At 39.6% G+C, this 21813-nt stretch overlaps 1 protein-coding gene across 4 annotated transcripts; it reads left to right on the top strand.

Moving 5' to 3' along the window:
* The first annotated feature begins 17 nt into the window (after positions 1-17).
* Positions 18-20136, top strand: SEC24C (SEC24 homolog C, COPII coat complex component). 4 transcript variants are annotated; one of them, XM_053450370.1, is made up of 24 exons: positions 18-66; positions 1561-1751; positions 2916-3054; positions 3431-3603; positions 3975-4424; positions 4806-4957; positions 6366-6434; positions 9453-9564; positions 10787-10914; positions 12369-12507; positions 13338-13453; positions 13577-13701; positions 13993-14184; positions 14269-14362; positions 14597-14713; positions 15075-15245; positions 15722-15818; positions 16004-16149; positions 16384-16522; positions 17008-17126; positions 17492-17671; positions 17784-17975; positions 18829-18918; positions 19397-20136. In XM_053450370.1, the coding sequence occupies exons 2-24, from the start codon at positions 1589-1591 to the stop codon at positions 19535-19537; spliced, it is 3444 nt and encodes a 1147-aa protein (XP_053306345.1). In that variant the 5' UTR covers positions 18-66; positions 1561-1588; the 3' UTR covers positions 19538-20136. The 4 variants fall into 4 exon arrangements, with proteins under 4 accessions (XP_053306345.1, XP_053306346.1, XP_053306344.1 ...); XM_053450371.1 differs by having other exon boundaries at positions 21-63; XM_053450369.1 differs by lacking the exon at positions 18-66 and adding an exon at positions 125-184.
* The last annotated feature ends 1677 nt before the right edge of the window (positions 20137-21813 follow it).

The following is a 21813-nucleotide window of genomic DNA, read 5'->3' as shown; positions in this document are numbered from 1 at the left end:
AGACAGACGCTTTCGGAAAGCGGACGGGGAAGTGAGGGAGTGTAAGCCTAGCCGGAACGGAAGGTAGTTCAGTGCATATTCAAGGCCCTGTGACTAGAGCGAGAGACCGGGCCGCGTCTGCTTGGACTGAGCTGCCATTAAGAGTGTTCGTCTGCCCCATTGATCGTATAGTACTATACAGCAGGTAGGCCTGCAGAATATTAGTAGGGTGAGACCGGCCATGTCTTCGCACAGGCCGACCTATTAGAACGCAGTGGCCGACGGCTTACTACGTTAAATGACCATCTCCCTGATGGGTATACGGAACATGTAATAGATCCATTTGCTTCTAGACGTCATCATATCACTTGTATGTTGAGCCCCTTTTCTTCTGATCTGACTTTAGAACTTTGACAACCCACTTAGTGCTCCCTATCTATTATAAGGAAGCCAGACATTTAACAGCAGCTTTCAGTTTGCTGCTCTGGTTAGAGTAGTCCATAATAATAATAATAATAATGCTTTTATAGCTGGGTTTTTACATTTTCTATTATCTTTTATATAACGCCTATAATTTACCTGGTGCTTCTTACTCCACCTCTATTCAAATTGTATTTTTATTTTGTATTTATACAGCGCCAACAATTTGTTCAAATATATGTGTTCAAAGGATATGTCATAGCTAGATTTGAAGGTAAATAGGGCGCTTACAATCAATGTTGTTCCTGTGGTTTGCTTGTGTTTATATAGAGTTACCTAGTTTGGGCTGATGCTCTGCAGCTTATATTTTTATTTGAATGGAAAAGGTATATTTTTAATCAAATTATACAATTTATTGATTGGTTGTCCTGTTTTTTTTATTTTTATAGATAGATTTAATATTTTGTAATTTTGTATAGCAGAGTCCCTCATTACAGATCTTTAATATAGGTAGCAACTATGACCATGATCTCTTTTTAAAAGATATCCAAGTAATTTAACTTATGCGACCTGTCACTTGAAGGAGTTAGAGTTTCTAGATCTCCGTACTTAAGTATTTAAGATGCTCTGGGTCTTTTGACCTGTTTAAGATTGAATTGTGGGTATTATAGTACACATATGTTTACAGTGGCTTGATAAGCTGTCAAACTTCTAAACAATAGTGTGTTAGGAATTGATCATCGTTGTCTTCTTTAGAAACCAGTAGTAACTGGTGCCTTACATTAGGGAATTCATTTGATTGTAGTATTTTGTTAGTCTTTCTTGAACTAATTACTTAGTCGTATGTTCCCTTACGTATATGACAGTAAATGGTAGAATTATTGTTAATTCCTGTTTTTATTTTGCACATGGTCAGTCACATTTCTCTTTTCATGCCTGTGTTAATTACTCGGTACGAATAGACATAACATAGAGAAGGGCTTCATTGTGACGTTCATTTAGGAAATTATGATTCGATGGTTATGCTGGTATTTGCTGAAATAGCCATGAAAATGACAGTCTTTGTTGTATGTAACCCACATTGCAACTGTTGTGATGTTAAGTGGGTGAAACATTGTAAATGTACTATTTAACACTATTGTCCCTTTTTCCACTCAACAGGTAAGACCAGTCTGGGGATGAACACAAGATGAATGTGAACCAGCCACCGCATTTAGCTACTCCTTACATGCAGCCTCAGCCTGGGGGTTACCAACAGCCTCCCTATGGGGACCAAACAGTGCCTGGAGGACCTCAGTATCCTGGATATAACGGGCCAATGCAAGGCTATCCACAGCATCCCCCTTCACAAGGTACTAGTCTTACCTCATTGACCCGTAGCAATGTGGAAAACACCCCCAGTATCTGCTTTTGTGGCATTCATGTTTCATGCTTTAAATAATAGTGGAAGGTTGAATCTTAAAGGCACACTAAAGTCATCATGTGCGGTTTAATACACATGGTAGCTTTGTGGTCGCTTTACAATTTTGTGATGTCCCTTCTGCAGAATCCACCCCCATATGCAATTGCCCCTTTACTCTGCCCAGCTAAATGATGTGAAGGAGATGTGTTCGTGCTCAGGGAATGCTGCGGCTAAGACTCTATATTCGTGTTGAATGCGTATCGGGGTCCGGTTTGCATGTACCATATTACGTTACATTGCAGTTTATTTAGCTGGTTCTGCTGAAACCAGGAAGCATACTTTAGAATGCTACCTGCAGGTGATCAGTATAACTATAATGCTAGTCAGTGAATAGCAGCAGCCGATCACATGCATGCTTACATGACTTTGTTTTTCTAGTATACATACAGTGTGAGCTCAGCTTTCATTGACTAGAATAAGGAGTGATACTGAGCATGCACAGGAAGCATACAAAAGCATGCTTCCTGGTTTCTGTAGAGGCATCCAGAGAATGCTGTAATGACAGAATAATTTATTTTCCAATTTGCATGCAGTAACTGTTTTCTAGCTTACTGTCTTAATGTCATCGTGCTTCCCTGTTTAGTTTGAATGAAGTATATATATCATAAGCACTTGATAATAACACATTAAAACATATCATTCCAAACAGTTACGAAAAGATTGCTGAACCCCAAACTTTGTCTAGGGTCTTCATTTTATTTTAAACAGTTCCTTTCCACTTCATCTTTATTTAGCCTTTCTCTAATGTCTTTCTTTCCAGGATTTCCTTCTAGCTCAGGATTCTCTTTAAAAGGGTCTCCTGATTCTTTCACTTCTGGCACTTCTTCCCCTGTATCCTCTGACTACATAGGTAAATGTAGATGCAGCAGCACATTATCTCATCTATACCGTGGTTATTAAACATATTGTTTGAGATTGAGGCATTGTTGGTCTTGGTTAATGAACATGTTAATCATCTAATTCCAAAGAGATTGTTTTATTTAGTCTATCACAACATCTGCAGCTCCCCTTGCTTATTGCTTATCGCAGTCCTTTGTGTATCTTGTACTCTCAGGTCCCATGAGGTCTCAACCCACATCGGGGCCACCAACAACAGCAGGATCAGCTGTTCCTCGAGACCAGCTTCTGTATAATCAGTATGGCCAAGGAGATGTGCAGAATGGGCCAGCATCATTGGGCAATCAGATGCAAAGGTATTTCTTGTTCTTCCTACTGAAAACATTGCTTGTGCTCATACACCATAATACATTGCATATGAAAATGGTACTGTCTCTATGACAAAAAAATAAAGCTGTCCTGTAAATATTGACATTTTTTAACTATGTAATCCTTTTCTCCAAATACCCTCTCCTCTTTTAAATTGACAAAAGTGAAAAACAGTACTATAACTTCACTAAACTCTTCCACTAAACCATCCTCACCCAAGTAATTCACATTCTTCCCAACCTTCCCAAGATAGTTAGCTTGCAAGAACAGCCCTTTTCTTCTGTACCAGTATGTCTTGATGTGCTTTCATGTTGTTAATTTTGTATATTGTCAACTTTATTTGGTTGTTAAAATGTTTTACAGACCCCCCTTGAACAACCAGTCCTACATGCAGCCGGGGACTCTTCCACAAGCAACTAGTTACCAGCAATATCTACCACCCTCAAGCAGTGCACAGCAAATAACCAATCAGATGATGGGAATGCACATTGGCGGCACTGCAACATCTGCTCCACCACCTACAGGGCTCCCTTATGGTAAGCGAATATTTGTATTCATGATTGTACCTGGAAATGTCCGGGGAGATCCGTCTTGCCTGAACCTGACCTTCCACTTGCTATATATTTGTTGTGACTGTGCCAAGCCTGGCTGCACTAGGCAAACCAAGTCTATTTTGAGGTACGGCTAAAGCATTTGGTAAGTGAGTTGGTCTAAATGCCATAACGCCACCAACGAAAGAGTTATAGAGTTACTACACTGGTATGCCAGCATGTTATTGTTACCATCAGAAATGGCGTTGCTATTTTATCAGTTTTGTGAGGTTTTCATTTATTGTAGGGTATGATGTACAGGCTTTGCTTATAATTTCAGGTGGTTTCTGAAATTTGGTGTATGTCACTTCCCACAGGTGCTCAAAACTCTCTTCCACCATCATCTGGAAGTTTTCCTGCCAGCGGATCAAATGTTTATACTCCATACCCAAATCAACAAAGTCCTTCTCCTATGAATTTGGCACAAGGGATGCCTCCTACAAGTCAACCACAAGTTTTGCCACCCCAGACACAACGTTTTGGCGGCCCCCCACCTCCACAGCGTCTTCCTTCTCCACAAGCTCCAGGCTTTGGCCCTCCTCAGTCATCGGCAGCTCCTCCTTCAAGTTACCCCTCTCAGTTGCCTGGTGGACCTCCACCTACATCAGTGCAAGGTCCCCAGCTGCCAGGACAACATCTGCCAGCATCTTCATTAACGCAAACCAACCATGTTCCACCTTCTCAGTCGCAGACAACTATGCCTGGAGTCTCTCAGGGGCCACCTCCTATGCCCCCTGGTCAAGGTGGATTTCCTCTTCAACAGAATGGTATGTCCAAGCAGTGTATATAAACTGCATGTATTATATGGCCATTTGCAGGTATGTTTATATTAGGGAGATTTTCATTAGAGTTCTTATGACCGCCTCCTCCCGTGATTACTGCCCTGTGATGGTACTTGGAGCAAAGTTCTTTGCAACCAGATAATTTTAGGGTTGGGCAGCCATTAGTGATCATGCTAAGATTTTGAAGTTATATGTAGTGTTAGAGTCACTGAGTAACACATCTGCTGCATCCCATGAAACCCTTTTTTCCCTAAATATCCTTCCTTAAAGATTATATTTGTTCTGTACGATGTATTGAAAAATAATCTACTGTAGATGCTTCTGAAGATGAAAAAGATTTACATGCTGTCGCGTGATATTTTCTAGGTTCCTTTGGGCAAGTGAGGGGCCCACAGCCTGGTTATCCTGGGAATTATCCTCGAGCCCCTAATTATGGAACGCAGCCTGGTCCTCAGGGCCCTCCAGCTCCACCACCCCCGGCACAGAAGAGACTGGATCCAGATTCCATTCCCAGTCCTGTAAGTGTATCGATACTTAACTTATGTGAAAATGTGGTCGTGTCTTGGTAATAAATGCTCAGAATCGCTCCCAAGATACGCACCGTTCCAAAACCTTTGCCATATGCACAGAGGCTATACAAAGTAGACAAGAAGTTTTTAGTTCTCGTTGTGCAGGGGCTGATTAATGTGGGGGTTCTTAACTTCTCGCTGTTTGCACTATTTTGGCAGTTGTGACGGGGGACGCAAGAGAGAGGCCTCCTCTCTCTTAAATTTTTTCCAAATGTGGACTGTTCTCTTGAGTGATGCCACAAGGCTATTAGAATCTTACTTTGAGATGATTGCACGCCACCGCAAATTATTTTATTTCTATAATGCCATGCTGCCGTTGACTTGTAATGCCACTGGTCATTGATTGATAACAAAAAAAAATAGATTTGAGACGATTTCTTCACAGTCTGGATGCATATAAGTCCCTTCTCCCTTACACATGTTGTTGGTGCAAGTAGTTGATGTGAAAGCCAAAACATATTCACCATCACACGCTACAGGACATCATTGCAGTTCACGTGTTAGAAGTGGGGTTCTGGCAAGCGCTCAGAAGCATTTGTATGTTTTATGGGTGGGTTTGATGGGATTGGAGTTGTGAGCGCCATGTGAAGTTTAAGAAGGTCTGACTTTTCACTGTAACTTTATAACATTGCATAAATTGAATTTTCCAAATAAAAATTACGACACCATTTTCATGCGCAGTATTGGAGGGATTTTAAACAACTGCATGTTATGTCAGTTGATTATTATTTATACCCCTATAAGCCTTACTAACAATAACAGAATGCATCTCATGCAAGTTAAATAGCTCAGGAGCTGAAAACCGAGCTAATGAAAGAGAGAATTCTGATGAATCGCTCTGCATTTGCATGCAAAAAAGCAGAGATGTAAAGTTACACAGCGTTCATATGCATCCATTTCTTGGTGTCCCATGTAATAATAAAAGTTTGGGTTACTGCTTCGTATTCTGCATTGTTTTTCATGCTTGTTCGTGAATGTAGTTTTGTCTTGCTGCAAACAAACACGAACAAAAAGCTTTTGCAGTTGTGTAAGGTTTGTGTAGCATCATTTCCTCCTCTATGAAAGATTTATATCTCCCAGCGCTGCCTCGTATCTGTTTACATATTTGTGTCCTGTATAACACGGTTTGTGAATGAATGTCTTCTATATGGGCCTAAGCCGTTAACAAGCAGTAAAGATGGCCAAAGAGATACCAGTCAGCCACTGATTGTGGGGGGGTATGCTTGTGTGGGAAAATAACAATGTTGCCTGTTTTTGCTTAAATTTTTCTTTAATCCTGTTTCTCTTTGCTATTTTGTGGCATCGTTTGCTCTTCTTTTTTTTTTCTTTTTTTCTTTATTTATTTAATATATTAAAGCAACTTAACGAACTGCAACCCCAGCAGAAAACAAGGCACAGAATAGACCCAGATGCAATTCCTAGTCCAGTAAGTGCCGCGCGTCTGTCTTTCCCTTGTCTTAATGAGTGGTAGTGAACCCTTGTGATGCTGCACTATGCATGCTGACTCGCCTTACTAATGCATGTAGTCTGCCTACCCCACTAACATCTCCATACCACCAACCTCACCTGTCAGTACTGTCCGGGTCATGCTTTGTTTACACAGCGGCAATAGAAAGCAAGAACCAGACAATGTGTAGAAGCTTAACAGTAGCTGAAACTTTTAATTTATGTATCTATATATACTTCCAGCTCACATCTAATTTTCACTGGCTGCTGGTCACCACCTACAATGCCACCCTGCGCTGTGTGGGTTGTATAAACTCAGAAGGAAATCAATTTGTTGTACTAACCTGATAATGCGGAGAAGAACTTTATAGGTAGTGGTCAGCAACCCTACCAACAAAGTGTTCATGAGCTTATTCTGCGTAATAAGGTTATGGTGAAATCTGCTGGATGTTACCAAAGGGAAATAATTCCCATCTTGTTATATAGTTCAAGGATCCACCCAATACATTAGAACATAGTTTTGTTTTTTTTGTTTGAAGAAATGCCCCAAGTCTTAACTAATCATATCTACTTTTTATGTGCTGTTGTCTGCCACTTACAAAGTTCTTCCCTGCCTTTTGAGAGTGTATAAACTTGATTGAGTAGGCTAGCAATACAAGCGATTGTCTTTATCCTCTGAAAGTTGTGTATGTCCTGGAAAAGTACCATATTGATTGTAGGCTGCAGGTTTTTCCCCCTAGTTTAAATGTCCCAAGACTCCTGGAAATTCTGGGTTTTTTTTTGTGTCCCTGATGCACGCAAGAATACCCCTGAAGCTTTCTCACTTCTCCCTACCTTCTCTGCCCTCCGCTTCCGTGTCCCCACCTACTTGCCTCTTCTTGTTCTTCTATCTTCGTCCGCTTTTACCGTGTATCAGCTCCGTTGACCAGGACTCCCAGGCTGCTTCTGCAAAAGGGCGGAGCCACCACACAAACCCTCTCCCTGATTGGAGGCACCAAGGGGAAAGACTCGTAGCCATTCCTCCAATCGCAGGGGCTCCACCCTTTTGTGGAAGCGCTCTAAGAGACCATGATATTGCCGATGGGTTTGTGGAAAAAGTGTTTTTGTACTTCCACAAAAGAGTGGAGCCACGGCGTTTGGAGGCTGTCCCCGTGGTGCCTCCAATCAGGGAGAGGGTTTGTGTGGTGGCTCCGCCCTTTTGCAGAAGCACTCGGAAGGAGTGGTTAATGGAGCTGATACAGGGCAGAAGCGGATGAAGAAAGAAGACAGAAGAAGCAGAGCTGTGGAAAAGAGACATTGTGAGCGTGTGCACATGAGTGAAAATACTGTGTACGCCTTTACTAAGCTGTATTTTTTTTTAAAATGACATTTTTGTAACAAACTGTAAGGGTATGGCCTAAAATTGGGACAATACGGTATGTAGAGTCCTTTTTTTCTTTGACTCATTCCCGATGTTTGTCTCTTTTAGTGTCATGACTTCACTTGCTATGCAGACTCTTCATCTCTTGTGTAAAGCCATATTAGCAAACGCTTGTACTTCTGCATATGGAGACGTTATGTTTCTCCTTCATTGATGTTTGTTTTAAATATCGGTATAAATAAAACTAAAGAGGGTGCTGATGTTTTCCAGCTCTTGGTTTGATAGACCCATGGATGTTAAAGGTGTTTATGCCGGAGATCTTAGAAAACGTGTCATACGGTAATAAGAGTTATAACTCACAGGTCGGATATTTTCTTGGCTGGGGGGGGGTTCTCTTTGGAGAATCAACTTTTGCTGATGCTTCTGCTTTGATAACAATAACCAAAGTATTTGTATAGAGTTAGACAATATTTCACTACAAAGTATATAGGAAAAGCTTTCAGTATATCCTAGAGCGCATTGACAAAGTATTTTAGGCCACAGCAATTATTTTAAAATAAGTTGCTTTGAACAATTGATGTCCCCCCGGACTTTCATGTGCTCTGCGGTGAAGTGCTGTCTGTTTATAAGCCTTTGTCAGATCTTGCAGTTTCCTATGCTGTGTCCTTGGATGCCGACCAAGGCCTGTTTTCAGGGTCTGCTTGGATCGGTGTACGTGGATTGATCTGTACCCTAATTAAATCGCTGTATGTGCTTACTTAAACTTCATTCTTTCATGTGATGCACGGATGTAGGGGATTTCTGGTTTAAAGAAGGTAGACTATGGTAACATTATCTCTGGATAAAGAGCCACAGCTCAGCACATTCCCGCAGTTGCTTGTTCTCTATAGATGTACAGATGCTTCACTATAGGCTAGGTAGAGGATTGGCGTGTTACTTTACCAAGGTGGCTTTAAAGGGGAAATTGCATTGTAAGGAATCTGTGACGGGAGCCAAGTGTGATCAGCAAGCGATAAGTGTGATCAGCCCCGTGCAAGGCCGGAAACACCACGCAGAGCACGGTGAGGCTGGTGGGATAGTTATTTTCTCCATGAACCTTGATAAAATGTTTCTCTATAGTCCTGAGCAAGCCATATAAACCCACTACATAATACTGGTGTTTTAAGACATTTTTTATCTTGTACCAATGTGCTCTCCAGTGAAGGACCAAAGGGTTTTATTCACTAAAGGGAGAGCTGTTTCAGCTCCGTGACTTCGCTGTATATTAGGAAGTTTTTGCTGTAGGAAGAGCTTGGCTGGCCCTGTATAATGTATAGTTAAATCAGTGAGGGTCCTGCATTATACAGGACTTTCTCTTTAGTGTCTGATTGTTTCAAATGTTCGTTTCGGGTTGGCAAAAATGAACACTTATATTGTTTTTTGTTGTTTTTTTATGAGAAGGCATTTCATTTAGAATAAACGAAGGAATATTAGATTGTGTAACCCGTACTGATGTCATCTCATGTGTAGCCCTATGTGTGTCTGCGTGTGTACACCTGCATGCCGTCTAGGATGCGTTTTATTTTGGACTTTTTTTTTTCTACGAATGTGTCTTTTGCTACAATCGCAATATTAAGTAACCATACATTAACTTCCCAGATCCAAGTCATAGAAGATGATCGAAACAACCGGAGCTCTGAGCCCTTCGTCACGGCCCTGAGGGGGCAGGTTCCACCGCTTGTAACCACTAACTTTATAGTCAAGGATCAAGGTGCGTTGGAACAGATGCTGTTTACTATTTAACTAATAAATGACCTTGCTGTTAATTTGATTTTGTAAATGGTTCTGATGTGTAGTTATTAACAAAAAAAACATATTTTTAGATACATATTATAACACGACAAATGCAGTCAACAACTCCATGTTTGTGTAGAAGATGCCTTTTATTCTTCATATAGTTGGTTACCTTACATTTTAGTTATAGGGCTCTTACAGATGCCAAAGCACTATTACAGTAGGGGAGAGTAATAAATTAACAAGAATAAAAGTGACCGTGTAAAAGATTGACAATAATAAGATATTCCGACATATCGACAGAAGGATAAGAAGGTACGGCTGATGTCCCATTCTTATTGGCAGTGTGTTTGCGCGATATCATCCAGTTGCTGTGTGTGTGTGTATGTATATGTAAATGTATATATATATATATTATACACACACCCACAGGGACCTTTTATGACATAGCATTCTAAATACTTAGACATTAGTATGTAGTTGGTACCCTCTTTGGAGCTGTAACAGCTTCTACTCTTCTGGGAAGGCTTTCCACAAGATTTTGGAATAAGTTTTGGACAATTTTATACTTGGTTTGGGGAAGACCCTTTTCCATTCCAGCAAGACTCTGCCCAGTGCACAAAGCAAGGCCCATAAATACGTGGTTGGATGAGTTTGGTGTGAAAAAACTCGACTGGCCCACGCAGAGCCCTGACCTCAACCAAACTTTTGGGATGAACGAAGATTGCGAGCCAGGCCTTTTCATCCAACATCAGTGCCTGACCTCACAAATATGCTGTACTGGGTGAACGGGCAAAATTCCCTCAGAACCACTCCAAAATCTTGTGGAAAGCTTTCCCAGAAGAGTGCAAAATGTTATAGCTGCAAAGGGGGGGGGCAACTACTTATTAATGTATTTATAATGTGATGTCATCCAGGTCAGGTGTGCCAATACTTTTGTGTGTGTGTGTGTATATATATATATAGCGCAAAAATAATAATGTATGTGTAATACTGACACGGCTAACACCAAGCCTATACACCAGAATACTTGCGGTAGTGAGCTAAATTCATGAAACTAATAATTAGTTATGCTATAATATGGGTGTAGCGTGAGATTATTGTTACTCTGAGATTCTTGGGTGGGCATCTCCCATCTTTGAAAAAAATGTACAGAAATATTAACGCATCTTGCCCTGCTTTTTCTTCTAATTTCCCAGGTAATGCGAGTCCCCGCTACATAAGATGCACCTCTTATAATTTCCCTGCCAGTTCAGACATGGCCAAGCAATCGCAGGTTCCGCTGGCAGCTGTTATTAAGCCTTTGGCAACCTTACCCCCAGAAGAGGTAAGTATTTAATCAAGTGGTTCTTTGTGTTAAGAGCCTGTTCTGTGTACCTGCCTCTTATTACATGAGCGTGACAAATTGGAATGGTGCTTACTGCACGGATACCACTAATATGATTGGAAACATTTTATCTAGTCTGTTTTCAAGCCTCCGAAAGGGAAATATTTAGATTCGGGGATACCTGGCCATTTGGAGTCGTGTCCCCATAGTCAACCTTTTCGTAATCTGTTCTCTATTGGATGTGAGGATATATTCAATCCGTGCCTCATATAATCATCTTCCCTTTTGCAGCTTAATATAATTCTGTCTTTATCTTTAGTATATCTGTCCTACTTTTCCTTTGCAAAGCGGTGTCAAACTTCTCCCATTGTACATATTTGTCAAAAGTGCACTGCAAAGGATTTTTCCCTTGATCTAAAATTGGAGACACATGTTCAATGATGATATTGCAACAAGCCCCCTCTAAATAAATGTATTCCGTGGAGGGGGGGGTTTACATGTGTATTATCAGAGTATACCTCTTGCTATTTTTTTTTTCTCCTAACAATGGGGCTTTAATTAGCTAAGCCTATGAGAATAGGTCCAGCTGTTTAGAAACGTGATACTAAAGAGAGCAGGCGGTATCCGAATCCCCAGCTGCTCGCTGTACATTTGCCAGCCGGATTCCAGGAAAATCCTGTAGCCCTGCATAGCAATTCCATGTATTCTGTGTTGCAAATTCAGGCTAGCCATAGGGGATTTCCTCTTTAACCAGTGCCACTTATCGAAATCGCGTACTACGCAGAAGCATGTCCGTTTTTACCGTGTCCTTGCCTGGTTGATCTATTTTGCAGGCGTTTGTCTGATTGTTGAAAGAGATAGATGCGCTACCTTCCCCAGGCTGCGCAAACAATTCATTGCTATATTGCAGCGAGTTGGGGTTGAGCTCTTATTTCCCCTGTGGTCCTGATAGCCGATTTCCACCTTAGGGAAACCCAGTATTTTACTTATAGAGCCCCAGCTGATTCTGTAGCTATAATTTGTGGATCAATGATAGGTGCTGGTATGCATATATTGTGTATATATATATATATATATATATATATATATATATATATATATATATATATATATATATATATATATATATATATATAATATTTATTGTGTTGTCTGCCTCTATAGAAAATATAAAAATAACACTGTATTGATATGAAGTTTTCTGACCATGCCCCTCAATGGGTGATGTTCTTCCACAAGATGCTCATCCTGCCTGTGGGCATAGTAGTTATATTATAAGATGGCTGTACCCTGGAAAAAAGAATTAAGAATTTTGCTTGATAAATATTTGCCTATAGTATTCTATAGATTTCTCTTCTTCTTGGGTTCCCATCTTTTGTCATTTTCTATTAGGAGCGGTATAAGACGTTAAATAATGTAGTGCTCCGGTTACTAAGTTTGTCGTTTTCTTGCAGGCCCCTCCCTGCGTTGTTGATCACGGAGAGTCCGGTCCTGTTCGCTGCAACCGATGCAAGGCCTACATGTGCCCTTACATGCAGTTTATCGAGGGCGGCCGAAGGTTCCAGTGTTGTTTCTGTAGCTGCGTCACGGAAGGTGAGCACGCCAAACGTTTGTACTTTGAGAAAGAATAGTTGTGTTCTGGCATAGCTGTCTTACTGGACTGTTATCTCTCTAGAGGAAAGGGGAAGGGAAAAGTCAGAACAGGAAATAAAACTATTTCATTTTGGACAAGGCAGTGCTTGGAAGATTCATTCAAAATGTACTACTCTAAACTATTGTTGGCCTGAATACAGTGCTGTTAAAATTGCTCGTTTAAAGCTCAGTTTTGATATAGGAAGAACTTGAAAGGTTTCATCTCATAGACTTGACTGAGTAACTCAAGCAGTTTCTTTATTCGAGAAACTGTTCCTGTCATGGATAATTAATTTGGGGAGGATCATCTCGCCTCGTTTGCTCTGCGTTGTGCATCCCTTCTTACAGGTGTATCGGCCCTTCATAACGCACAATGTGGTCTGTGAAATGAAACCTATTTACTGTTAAGTGAATAAACCCTGTTTATATAATTGATCTGTAGCTAAACGAACCGGAAGTAGAGAAGCTCACGTTCCTCTTTGTATTTTTCATTAACATGCTATACGTTTTAAAAAATATTTAGCATTTAATATTCCTTTAAGGAATAAACATTACGACAGGAGGTGAGATAATCCCATTTACATTTAGCAGACAATATGAATCCGTTATTCATTGTATTATATAGACTAGAATCTAGAGGCTGGTTTCAAAACTTCCTATGCAAGATATACATCATTTGAGAAATAAAAAGTAGAAAATTATTTTCGTTACTGCTGTTGGTTTGGCGAAGTGATGCTTTCAGTTTGCTGTTAATGTCATATACCCCAATGACTTTTTCTTATTTTATTCAGTCCCTCCACATTACTTCCAGCACTTGGATCACACAGGGAAGAGAGTAGATTGCTATGACAGACCAGAGTTATCTATGGGATCATACGAGTTCACAGCAACAGTCGACTACTGTAAGGTAAGAAATGCAGAGAACGATGCTGAAATGTTAATACCGGTTGGTGTACCTTCTGTGTTTGCTAGTTTAGCTTTGGAATGAAATCTTTAGCAGTGTGCTGATTTGTCTTTGTTTCAATGGCAGAATAACAAGATTCCAAATCCCCCGGCTTTCATTTTCATGATTGACGTTTCATACAATGCTGTGAAGAGTGGATTGGTAGCCCTGATCTGCGAGGAGCTGAAGCAGCTTATAGATTACCTGCCCAGGTAAGGGAGAACAGATATAACATTTGCCTCAGTCATCCCCTTCTTGCTCGCTATATCATTGGCTGCTGCCGGTAGAGCCCTTGGCAACATTCATTTTTATTTTTGCTCAAAACTGAAGTGATGATGCCAAGGGAGTTTTAACCAAGCAGTTTAAACTGTGTGTACGGAATGCTTTAAATAAGTTTTAGTTAAAGCGTACATTTGTGATCATTATAAATATAAAACCTAATTGGGTCATTGGACCAGAGGAATCTCATGCCATTGACGTTTTACCCTTCACTGTTTTTCCAGGGAAGGCAATATGGAAGAGTCCGTTATCCGAGTGGGATTTGTGACCTATAACAAAGTCCTCCACTTCTATAATGTGAAAAGCTCCCTCGCTCAACCACAGATGATGGTTGTTTCGGATGTGGCAGATATGTTTGTTCCTCTTCTGGATGGATTTTTAGTCAACGTGAATGAATCCAGAACGGTTATCACCAGGTAAATATCGAGATATTTTTGTGCATTTGTTTGGTTTTGTTAGTATGTTTTTCGATGACCTTCACTGTTTTGTGTTCCACAAAGTTTGCTGGACCAGATTCCCGAATTATTTGCTGACACAAGGGAAACAGAGACTGTTTTTGCTCCAGTTGTACAAGCTGGTTTGGAGGCATTGAAGGTAAGAGGTGCTATATTTATACTCTACATGTACTTTATGCATAATTAAACATTTACAAACAGTACTGCATCTTGTTAAATCAACATGTTAAGTTGGCATGAACAATCGTGTAGTGTACAGATCCCACCCAGAAGATACGTGCTCCTGGGTGCAGCCTTCTTAACATCTCTTGCTTTGTTCTGTTGTTTTTTTCTCTACTTGCTAATTGATTTATATTTTATTCTGTCCCATTAGGCCGCAGACTGCGCCGGAAAGCTTTTTATCTTTCACACGAGTCTTCCCATTGCTGAGGCTCCTGGGAAACTTAAGAACAAGGATGACAAGAAGCTAATTAATACAGATAAGGAGAAGGTAAATAATTGCTGAACTAGTATTCACATACCCAAAAAGAATATGATTCATAATCCGGGGGAATTGATTTAATGGAAGAGAAAGTAATTGTGTGTGTGTGTGTATATATATATATATATATATATATATATATATATATATATATATATATATATATATATATATATATATATATATATATATATAATGTATAGTGTGTGTATACATATATTTAATATATATATATATATATGTGTTTGTGTGTGTGTGTGTATATATATATATATATATATATATATATATATTATATATATATAATATTCTTTGGTTTTAATATTTTACTTTGGCTTCAGATGATTTAAATGATTATATGTTCTTGCAGACTTTGTTCCAGCCTCAGACCAATTTCTACAACAGCTTGGCCCAGGAATGTGTAGCCCAGGGGTGCTGCGTGGATTTATTCCTGTTTCCCAATCAGTTTCTGGATGTGGCCACACTTGGTGTGGTGCCTTACCAAACTGGAGGCTCGGTCTATAAGTATACATTTTTCCAGGTAAGTGAATGAATGTCCGAGATGCGATAAAAAATAATATATATATATTTAAACGTTTGTTTTTCGTGGTCTCCTGACAGCCACAGAAACATGTTATGTAAACAACATCAAGAAATAAAACAAAACAAGAATGTCTTACATTTCACAACATTTGGAAGGAAAACTAGTCTAGTCATTAAATTGATTCTGTCAGGAAGATTATTAATAAAGTAAAGAACAGTAGGTTGTGCAGCATCAGCAAGCTAAACACAATTTATACTGGCTTTCCCAGATCCACCTTTGACCCATCAGATGTCATGGATGGTTTATACTATCATAACTCATGCCTAGAAGGCACATTTCATCCTGGCATTGGAACATCACCAGCTCCACTGTTATGCTATATATGTTGTCATAATTGTTATACTAGAATATGGACTCTTCATGTAGTGTAAAGAGTGGGGTTAACCGGTTTTATTTTTAAATTCCATCTGCAGCTGGAAACTGATAAGGAGCGCTTCTTAAACGACTTGCGCAGGGACGTACAGAAAGACATAGGCTTTGATGCCGTTATGAGGGTCCGAACCAGCACTGGTAAGTTACCAGACGAGGTATTCTCAGTGATCAATTTGTGAGTCGTCTATAATTCACAAGTTTAGAACGGACTATAGACAATACTACAGCGTTGTCCTAAAACCCGAGCCGGTTTGTAGAATGTTCACGTTGATGTTCCATCGTGTGGAAACTAGTGTTTAATCTTTCGAGGACATTCATTTCAGGCATTCGGGCAACGGACTTCTTTGGCGCTTTCTACATGAGTAACACCACAGATGTAGAGCTGGCAGGACTGGATTGCGATAAGACCATAACTGTGGAGTTTAAACATGACGATAAGCTGAATGAAGATACCGGAGCCCTTTTACAGGTAACAAATCAGAACTTTGCAAGTTAAATTGTGTTATGAGTTGCTAAGTTTTTTTTTGTTTGTTTTTTTTTAAATATATATATTGATCATTCAATGTCCTGTCTCCTTATCTTAAAAGCATGTATTTAAATGTTACTTTCTGTACCTCTGCTTTTCTGCGCATTTATTGTAGATGACTTGTTTAAGGTACGGCATTTCACTTGTATTATCTCCGTCTGTGTTTTTCTTATGCAGTGTGCTGTACTGTATACCAGTTGTGGGGGGCAGCGTAGGCTCCGAGTTCACAACATGGCCCTGAACTGTTGTACGCAGCTGGCTGATCTCTACAGGAACTGCGAGACTGATACGCTTATTAACTTCTTTGCCAAGTTTGGTAAGGGTTAATTATCTTCTGTACCAGCCACTACTATAATAGAATAAAAATACAACTCTCGATTCTAAACTAGTAAATGAAGTTCGACTGTCGTAGCCTTTAGGTGGAAGCGTTTACTGATATACTGAGTCAGAAGGAACATGACTTAAGGAACTCCAACTCCAGATATTCTCAGCTAGCACTGCACAGGTAGAAGTGTCATGAGAGGTTTATTGTGGCTCACTCTGACCTTACTTGGTACTGCCACAAAACATGTTTTGTGTGTCTGTAGCAAGGGTAGGGTGTTATTTAAAGAGAAAGTCCATGTGCTACTAAAGGACAATTTTATTGCAGCTGAGGATGTAAGCCAATTTCTGTTGCACCAAATAGACCTAAGGAAAATCATAGATTCTGTAAACTATTCAATGGAAAGAAAATAAGCATTAACCTAAGAAAGTGCCCCATGTCACATGAGGATTTGTTAATTGTTCTCTCTGTGTTGGCAGCATATCGTGGAGTCCTGAGCAACCCAACAAAGACTGTCCGTGATTCTCTGATTAATCAGTCCGCACAGATCCTAGCCTGTTACCGGAAGAACTGTGCAAGCCCTTCGTCTGCTGGTCAGGTAACTGCTTCTACACTCTGGACTGTTTCCCCCACGCTGCTAAAAATATTAACTGACCAAAGTGGGGCTTACTATTCAGTGGGTTTGAATTGTTCATCTCGCCTGCGAAAACCCAGTTTAGTCAACACCGCGTTCTCTTTTAATCTGTAATATTTTATGCTTCTGATGTTACAGATGGTCCTAGCGTGGGGAAAATCCTACTGGTCAGGATTGTTGCAGGGCTAGGTTTCTTCTAATGTAGTTTTGATGCCTCCTAGAAAGCTGCATGAGATGCAAACTCTTTAAATGTGCCCAAAACCATACTTTACTATAGATTATAAAATTTTGATAGAAAATGTTTTTTTTTTTCTTTCCTTTTTTGACAGCTTATTCTCCCAGAATGCATGAAGCTACTACCTGTTTACCTGAACTGTGTGCTGAAAAGTGACGTGCTACAACCTGGTCCTGAAGTGTCAATTGACGATCGGGCCTACATCCGGCAACTTGTCTTATCCATGGATGTTGCCGATTCGCATGTCTTTTTTTACCCCAGGCTCCTGCCCTTGGTAAGTATCTGTTCTTGCTACCCAGTTTATCTGGGATTTTGTCTGTGCGTTCTCCCTTTGATCCGTTCTGGGCGCTGTGTGATTTGTTATTCTGAAACATTTCCTTTAACAGACAAAAGTGGATCCAGCTAGCGACTCCTTGTCTGTAGCTATCCGTTCGTCAGAGGAACGCCTCTCTAAGGGGGAGATTTACTTGCTTGAGAATGGATTGAACTTGTTTATATGGGTTGGTGCAAATGTGCAGCAGTCACTCATCCAGAACCTCTTTGGTGTATCATCTTTCAGCCAGATTGAATCTAACATGGTGAGTATTCAAAGTAGATGCTCATTTTACATGTATTGGAGAAATGTAATTTACTGTTAAGTACGTTATACTTTACTGTTTTTAGTTTTAACAAAGGAGAATAGCTATAGCTGTATTGGCCCAAAATTGAAACCTTTCAGTGGGCCAAAGTAGAATAAGACGTAGCCATATTAGCTTTTCAGGACCTCAGAGGACCTATTCACCATCTGAGAACTCTGAGAAAGCTTTTGCGGCTCTACATTTTTTTCTGTGTTGGCCCTATAAAAGGTATAAAATTTGGTCAAAGTCCATCTAGGTAAAAAAACTAATTTAGAAATGGTGAAAAGGAAAGCAATAAGTGATTGGAATGGAGTTGAGTTTAGGAGTGTTGCCATTCTGTAGATCTGTTAGTGGTTTTCTTTCTGCCATTGTTTGCTTTTAAAGGGGTACTGTTGGCAATTTTTTTTTTTTTTTTTTTTTTTTTTGTACTATATTGTAAAAAATATAATTCTAGTACCTGAGTTATAGTCACCCAGCTAGACATTCTGAGTAATGAAAGCCTTTAGAAGAAAGAATTAAGCAGCTCAGTCTGTTTTGAGCTGGGAAAGTCACCCGGAATATCAGGCGTGACGACAATGGCAGCCTCCAGGTCTCCGGATAAGGGAATTTTATTTATTTATTTTTTTTAAAGAGAGCTAAGTTCAGTCTTAAACTGCATTATTATGTATATATAGTAAATAAATATTGAATATTAATTTTTATGTAGGATGTGCCCTTTAATTATATACGATCGCTGTTTGGTGAATCTGTGCAGTATGCTCAGCCACGGTTTCAAAACCACATTTTGGTACTGATCAGAATACTTTGTTTTCAGGGTGCACTGCCGAAGCTGGATAATCCAATTTCAAACAAAATGCATGCAATTATAACAAGCTTCAGAGCTCAGAGACCACGGTATATGAAGGTAAGGAGAGCTTCTCTGGTAAATCTAACCTTTCAGGCTATGCCATGTGACTGTTTTCATGTAAATACCAAATAGTAGAACATTTGAACTACATTATTCAATTGACCTCTTTAGTGCTTTCACGTTGTACATTTAAACCAACCTCAAATAAACTTTTTACTACCCTTTTTAGGGTAAAAAAATGTTTCTCAAATATATGAAGTCTCTGTAAGACCCGACAGTCCTACTTTCCTCAGGATGAAATCTCTGTGCGTTCTGCAAGCAGCTGTACCTATACATTGCGTCCCTAGACCTTCTTAATGCCCCAATGGCACACACAGTCTTATACATTTACGCTAATGCTTTTTGCCCCTCTTCTCAGTGACCCTCTGAGATACTAGATTCCCTACAACAGCACGGCGTAACTTAATTTTTCTTACCTTTATGTATATAACCGTATGTATAATTTTAAAATTATTTTCTTTTGTCTTCTTGGTAGCTGCTGGTTGTGAAGCAAGATGACAAGCTGGAGATGCTCTTCAAACACCTCTTGGTGGAAGACAAGAACCTCAATGGAGGTGCTTCGTACGTAGACTTCCTCTGTCACATGCACAAGGAGATCAGACAGCTTCTGAGTTAAAGATAAAGAGCTGGTGGCGCACACCTTTAGTGACATTCAAAATCTTCTACTGTCCACCTTGTTCTTTTAATTCTGCTACTGCAACCAGGACAGTCACAAATGAGTTCAACTTTTTTTTTTTGCCTACTCCATCCTTTTCTTAAGAGACAGGTTTCCCATCCAAAGAGAGCTCTCCTTAAAAGTAACACTTTTAGGATCCCAATCAGAGATAAAACTCATCCAGGCTTTGAAAAGCTCGTTCCCATGGAGGACCCCAGGCTTCTTCAATTGTTGCTAATTCCGTTGCAATGAATGTAGATTTCTCAAATGAGAATTAATTGAAAAATACACTGGTTCTTGTCATGTTGACTGCTTGCTCTACCGTTTTGAAGAATGAGTGATTGTGAGAAAATAGATGAACTGGCTTAAACAATAGAAAAAAAAATCACATATTTCTAATAACCTGCAATGAACCACTTAAAAAAGAAATGACGCCCTACCTGGTAGTATTGAGTGGTTTTTTTTTTCTCCCTTTGTAATTACTTGTCACGGTTAAAATGTTTCTACATGCAATGCTTCTTATGGATAATTATATATTAAAATGATACAATGGAAAGAGAGATTTAGGGGGCTGAACAGATCTATTTTTTTGTGGTGATACAATTCCTAATCTCAGTCTAAAACATGGCCAGGTGATATTTTATGATTTTTTATGCGGGATTATATCTCGCTCATCTTGCATGTACTTTTAGATACTTCATCATTGTGTTCTTTGTGAGACCTGTTCCCAAGCTGCCTTTTCTCGTATGTATGTTGATCATTGTTATACCTTTCGCTCTGCAGCGGCTACTATGAAATAATTTTAAATCCAGTTTGAATTTTATAAGATTAGTGGATAACACGTGACCCAACAGCTTCACCAAATATGAGATCTATAATAATTCTAAATTGAGAAGCTATTTCAATGTCGCCATATTTTGACTATGATTTCTATTTATTTGATATGCACGCTAAGGACCCAAGATCAGAACACCATGTTCTTATTTGAAGCAGGTCACAAGCGCTAGAAATTAACCTGAGACAGTTTAGCTTTGAGCGTTTGCAGACGTTGGGTACCCCCCCATTACATAGTGACCAGGTAGGGAGGCTAGGAAGAAAGGCTAGATCTGTTTTAAACATTAGATGCAAACGTAAAGAAAATACTCCCCCCCGCTTCCAAAAAAAGGTCTTTCATCGAGGATGTGTGCTACAGATTCATAAACGTTGATCTAGTTTGAAATGTTTATAAATGAATCTAGTACGAGTAGGGTCTTCATAAGTAAATCAACTTTGGGGCTTAGACATCCCGGTCCACCTGCCTTAATGTAGCATTCTGTGTTTTCGGATTCTTCATACTGTAGCCCCTTCTGCATGTACCCTTTTTGCTGAAACCGAAGGACAATGATCTCTGAGACTAACTGCAGTCTCGGATGGAGACCCTTCTTTTGGAGACCCGGCCGTCCTTCATTCAATGCCACAGAAAATAACTTCCAGTAGTTTACTGTCAGTATTTTTTTTTTCTCCCCTACATTCTTATAACAAGTAATGAAAAAAAAACAGAGCCACATCAGAATAAACAGACTATGTATATTAATGTTTAGTATTATGTCATGTTGATTTGAAGAAGGAACTGGTATAAATTATATACATATATATTCAAAGCTTTTCTTCACTTGTGTTTCTTTTCCCAATGCATCTTTTAATTTGTAAAGAAATAAAATAAATTCAGATGTATTTTAGTGAATTGCTTGTGCAGTGTGGACCCTCTACCTCTGTATGTTAGATTCTGATATTAAGGTAATTGGCAAGAGGTCTTAAATTCTTTGCATCCCTTCATTTTTGGTAAAATGTCTTTGTTTGATGTTTTTAGTAGATGACTAGTATATACCGTTGCTGTCCATTGGTTTGTGTGCAGTATACTATAATTGTACATAAACCTAGTAATCAAGGTCAGAGAAGGTTACTCACAGCATTAATGGGGTCTTCTGTCAGGGATAATAACAAAGCCTTTCCAGTATTCTCTGCATTGCAATGGTGGATTAAAGAGATACCAGAACGGTTGGTGTTGTTTTCAGTTTGATGTCGGCACTGGACGTTGGTGTGAAGGATCTAAGAGAATCCATCACTGCTGCATAGAGACAACTGGCTAGGAGATCTAGAACAAAGTAGGATCAGGTACAGAAGATGTCCCCGGGATAGTGGATGTGAGGGTATGACTGCATTCTAGAGGATCACCAGAATACCACTGGTAAGCACCG

Source organism: Spea bombifrons, chromosome 11 (genome assembly GCF_027358695.1).
Source record: "Spea bombifrons isolate aSpeBom1 chromosome 11, aSpeBom1.2.pri, whole genome shotgun sequence".
Classification (NCBI taxonomy): Eukaryota; Metazoa; Chordata; class Amphibia; order Anura; family Pelobatidae; genus Spea; species Spea bombifrons.
Note: the sequence above shows the minus strand (reverse complement) of the source record. Positions and strands in the feature narration are given on the sequence as shown.